A 4,937-nucleotide genomic window follows, 5' to 3' on the forward strand; every position below is an offset into this window, starting at 1 on the left:
ACCTTTTATTCCAGGTATGTCTACCACAGAATCCCTGACTAACGCCCAGTTTATGTTAATCTAAGTCCCCAAACCAGACTCTACCCACAGGTTCTCAGTGAGAAGCCTTATTTATTTACGGTAGTCAATAAAATAGTCAAAGTACCTAAAGTAAATACACCCATTGTGCAGAGTCATCCATATGTGATGACCCATTAACACGTGTGTCACTTTGATGTTGCAGTTGGTGATAATTATTTAATTAAATGCTCCTGAGTAGCTTTATCTTTAATAAAACCATCAGATATAAGGAGCTTTGCATTATGAAGCCTTTGTGTCATAATCCCCGTGTTCGTTTTAAGACTATCGGCTCCATTCTGAATGTGCCTCAGTCTACCACCCTGAAAAGCTCTGCTGGTATATGTCATCAGTTCCTTTCTTTCTTTTTAAACAGGTTGAGTCTATCTGTCACGGTCTGGAGGGCAGACCGTGGGGATGTGGGGAAAGGAGGACCCAAAACGCAGACTCTGCGATGCAAACAGTGCTCTTTATTTACAGTGGAAAGCTGTAAACACAATAACTCCCCGTTGCTCCCTCGAACCCCATGTGCGTGCTTCCCTCCGACGTCTGTGCTCGTGCTCGTGCTCCCCGCTGTTGTGTTACTGCACACCCTGTGCGTGCTGCCCTTCTGGTCCCTCGTTTCACCTGCAGGACAATACAGAAGCAGCCGTTAAACACTGAACCCGCGCGCGCGCACACACACACGATCCGCACTTCCTAATGCTACACACTGACTTGGAGTCTTAGCTTAATGATCCCGCGCCGGTGGGAGCTCCAACACTCTCCTAAGTAGCTCCCCCGACGAGCCCTGATCACCAACAGGTGTGGCATGAACTTCAGGTGTGGCCAGTCCTTCCGCAGGGCCACACCCCTCAGGCCTGCAGGTGGCTGAGCTCCATCCTCCAGCCACACCCGCAGACATACACACCCATACCCTGCCTATACATATGAGTGGGACACAGACTAACACAGCACAGTGCAGAAAAACACACACATCACCAAAATAATAATAACAACAATATCAACGGGAGGTGAGTCAAAACTGCTCACGGACCCCGAGTCCTCCAGAGCTGGGTCCGTGACAGTACCCCCCCTCTAAGGGTCGGCTCCCGACGACCCGAAAACAAAAACACAAACCAAAAACCACAGCACAACCAACCCAGGGCGGGCGGCGGGAGGTCCAGGACGGAGGGCCAGAACCAAAACCCACAAAAGAAACAACCCCCCCCAAGGTCACAGTTCCAAAGTCCGACCGCACCCCCTGCAACGGAGCAAAAAAGGAAAAACGCCACAAAACAGTCTCAGGCGGCCCATCATTACAAAAAGAGTTCAGGGGGCCTACCTCGAGTCCAGTGGCGGCAACGTTGCAGCTCCGGCGGACGGCCACGGGTCCGGCAGCAGCAGCAAAACAGTTCTGGGGGCCTGCCACTGCTCCAGTGGCGGCGGCACTGCTGTCCCTCCGGTGGCGGGGCCTGGGTCCAGTAGCGGCGGCGCTGTTGCAGCTCCAGCGGCGAGCCCCGGGCCCAATAGCGGCGGCGCTGCTCCCCAGGCGGCCTGCCCGGAATCCAGTGGCGGTAGCGGCGCTGCTGCTCCTCCGGCGGCCTGTCCCGGGTCCGACGACGGCGGCGCTGCTCCCCAGGCGGCCTGCCCCGAATCCAGTGGCGGCGGCGCAGCTCCGGTGAACAACGGCGAGGTATGGTACAAGGCCGATGACACGCCGATCGATGACACGCCGGTCGCTGACGCGCCGGTCGCTGACGCAGACGCGCTGGGCGTAGCTGGCGTGGAGGGCGCGCTAGACGTGATGACCCGTCAGACTTGCTGACCTCCAGTTCAGGCTGAGCGGGTCTCTCCGGACCTCCAAGCTCCTCCGGTGGCAGCGCGGGCTCCACAGGCTCGCCGAGCTCCTCCGGCTCGACCAGCTCCACCGGCACGCCGAGCTCCTCCCGCTCGCCGAGCCCCTCCCGCTCGCCGAGCCCCTCCCGCTCGCCGAGCTGTTCCGGCACGCTGAGCTCCTCAGCTGGCGGTGCGGGCTCCTCCAGCTCGCTGAGCTCCTCAGCTGGCGGTGCGGGCTCCTCCAGCTCGCTGAGCACCTCCTGCTTGCTGAGCTCCTCCGGCTCGCTGAGCTCCTCCGGCTCGCAGGGCTCCTCAGCTGGCGGTGCGGGCTCCTCCAGCTCGCTGAGCCCCTCAGCTGGCGGTGCGGGCTCCTCCAGCTCGCTGAGCCCCTCAGCTGGCGGTGCGGGCTCCTCCAGCTCGCTGAGCCCCTCAGCTGGCGGTGCGGGCTCCTCCAGCTCGCTGAGCCCCTCAGCTGGCGGTGCGGGCTCCTCCAGCTCGCTGAGCACCTCCTGCTTGCTGAGCTCCTCCGGCTCGCTGAGCTCCTCCGGCTCGCAGGGCTCCTCAGCTGGCCGTGCGGGCACCTCCCGCTCTCTGAGCTCCGCCTCGCCGAGCTGCTCCTCCCGCTCTCCGGGCTCCTGCTCCGGCTCACAGGGCTCCACGGCTGGCCGTGCGGGCACCTCCTGCTCTCTGAGCTCCTGCTCCGCCTCGCTGAGCTGCTCCTCCCGCTCTCCGGGCTCCTGCGCCGGCTCGCAGGGCTCCACAGCTGGCCGTGCGGGCATCTCCGGCTGCGCTTCAGCCACAGATGGATGATCCGGAGGCGAAGATGGTGACGCGGTGTCCGCAGGTGGGGAAGGTGAAGGTAGAATAGGTGACGCGGACAGCAAAGCCGAGAGTACTGTGGTTGCTGCAGTCGGACGGAACTCTGGTAAAGAAGTGGCTGCAGAGGGCGGAGGCGACGATGGTGTGGCAGCTACTCCCGGTAGACTGGACAGCGATGCAGGGACAGATGGGTGAAATGATGGCAGAGGTGGTCCAGCCGGCATATCGACCTCCAACTGAGGATGAAGGTGAGAGGCTGACTGGACTGAAGACTGAGCTACCAGCTGGGCAGCAGGCTGAGGTGAGGGTGAGATGGCTATTATGAAGGGTGGAGAGGATGAAAATGTTACAGCTGGCTCAACAAATTCCAGGGGTCCAGAGGCAACTGAGACCTCCAGTTTGGCCTCTGGGGAGGCCCTGGGGAGAACCTCCGTCTCCATACGGTCAGACTGAGCCAAAAAGTCATTTGGGTCTGTATGCTCGGAACTCCCCAGCTCCCAGCTTACAGTCTCAGAGGGAACATTTTCTGAGTCTTTGGAGGTACAGCAAACAGTTTCTATTTTCGTGTTTACAGGAAGGGAATTCATAACACCGGCAGAGTCCATTTTACTCACTGTGGCGTCCAGAGCCGCTGGTCCTGAGTCTTCGACCAGCACAGGAGTGAGTGTGGATGTGGTTGAACGCTGCTTGCGAGGACGCCTTCTCCTCCGTGAAGGCGGGGCCGCGTGCATGGAAATCCGCTGTTCATCTGTGTTTTGATTGTCAATGACAGGGTTTATTATTGAAACAATATAGTCTGGTTTACTCACTGCGGTAATGAGTGCTGTCGGTCCGTTGCCAGCTGACCGGGCTGAAACCGCAGGAGTAGGTTGAGGCGTAATGGAATGGCGGTGGAGAGTGCGGCATGCCTTCTGTAATGGCGGATCAAACGATTGTGCCGCGAGCATCGACGGGAAAGCCCTCCGCCGACGCGTGAAAAACCAAGCGGCAAGAGTCTCTAGGAGAGCAGCCGAACTGTCCGTGCTCGGACCACCCAAGCCAAATAGTTCAAAACTCGAGCTCTCCCTTAAACTAGCGACCAGGTGCCTAAGTTTGTTAATGTCCAGAATGTTCGTGGTGAAGGTAGTGGATGAGAGATAATTGTCAAAGAACACCACCTGTATATGTCTCTTGGGTGGGTCTACAGCCTGGATTACGCTCCGGCAGTACTCCCATAGCTGCGTGAGCGATCTCTCCTCCGTGGCAACTCCTGAGTTTGCTGGGTCCATGGTGGTTGGCGGGATCATTCTGTCACGGTCTGGAGGGCAGACCGTGGGGATGTGGGGAAAGGAGGACCCAAAACGCAGACTCTGCGATGCAAACAGTGCTCTTTATTTACAGTGGAAAGCTGTAAACACAATAACTCCCCGTTGCTCCCTCGAACCCCATGTGCGTGCTTCCCTCCGACGTCTGTGCTCGTGCTCGTGCTCCCCGCTGTTGTGTTACTGCACACCCTGTGCGTGCTGCCCTTCTGGTCCCTCGTTTCACCTGCAGGACAATACAGAAGCAGCCGTTAAACACTGAACCCGCGCGCGCGCGCACGCACACACACACACACACACACGATCCGCACTTCCTAATGCTACACACTGACTTGGAGTCTTAGCTTAATGATCCCGCGCCGGTGGGAGCTCCAACTCTCTCCTAAGTAGCTCCCCCGACGAGCCCTGATCACCAACAGGTGTGGCATGAACTTCAGGTGTGGCCAGTCCTTCCGCAGGGCCACACCCCTCAGGCCTGCAGGTGGCTGAGCTCCATCCTCCAGCCACACCCGCAGACATACACACCCATACCCTGCCTATACATATGAGTGGGACACAGACTAACACAGCACAGTGCAGAAAAACACACACATCACCAAAATAATAATAACAACAATATCAACGGGAGGTGAGTCAAAACTGCTCACGGACCCCAAGTCCTCCAGAGCTGGGTCCGTGACACTATCAGCTCAGCAATAGTACCTCCTACACATGAACCATGCATGTTTATTCCCTGCTCAGCTGTTTTTTCACCAGTTTGAGCCAGTTTCAATTACCGTTCTCACTGAGGTGTTTAGGCAAATGAAACGCTCTGGCTTTCCCGTGGATGTGATCCCTGCATGGCTTTTTAAAGAGGATTTTCCCTCGACTGGAACCTCAGTCCTTGCTATTACAATTAGCAGTATTACTTCCAGTGTGGCTCCTGATGGTTTTAAACATGCA

General features: G+C 57.6%; 1 protein-coding gene across 2 annotated transcripts; it reads right to left on the minus strand.

Annotated features, from left to right (window-relative positions):
- Positions 1-395: 395 nt before the first annotated feature.
- Positions 396-4,639, minus strand: LOC143418971 (uncharacterized). Of its 2 annotated transcripts, XM_076884755.1 has the most exons (3): positions 4,328-4,639; positions 775-4,221; positions 396-684 (listed from the first exon to the last, which is right to left on the minus strand). In XM_076884755.1, the coding sequence occupies exon 2, from the start codon at positions 3,978-3,980 to the stop codon at positions 1,356-1,358; it is 2,625 nt and encodes an 874-aa protein (XP_076740870.1). In that variant the 5' UTR covers positions 3,981-4,221; positions 4,328-4,639; the 3' UTR covers positions 396-684; positions 775-1,355. The 2 variants fall into 2 exon arrangements, with proteins under 2 accessions (XP_076740870.1, XP_076740831.1); XM_076884716.1 differs by having other exon boundaries at positions 775-4,639.
- Between the last annotated feature and the right edge of the window lie 298 nt (positions 4,640-4,937).

Source organism: Maylandia zebra, linkage group LG1 (assembly GCF_041146795.1).
Source record: "Maylandia zebra isolate NMK-2024a linkage group LG1, Mzebra_GT3a, whole genome shotgun sequence".
NCBI classification, from domain to species: Eukaryota; Metazoa; Chordata; class Actinopteri; order Cichliformes; family Cichlidae; genus Maylandia; species Maylandia zebra.

Coding starts and splice junctions, on each gene's coding strand:
- LOC143418971 (XM_076884755.1), bottom strand. CDS start 3,980: ATGATCCCGCCAACCACCATGGACCCAGCAAACTCAGGAGTTGCCACG.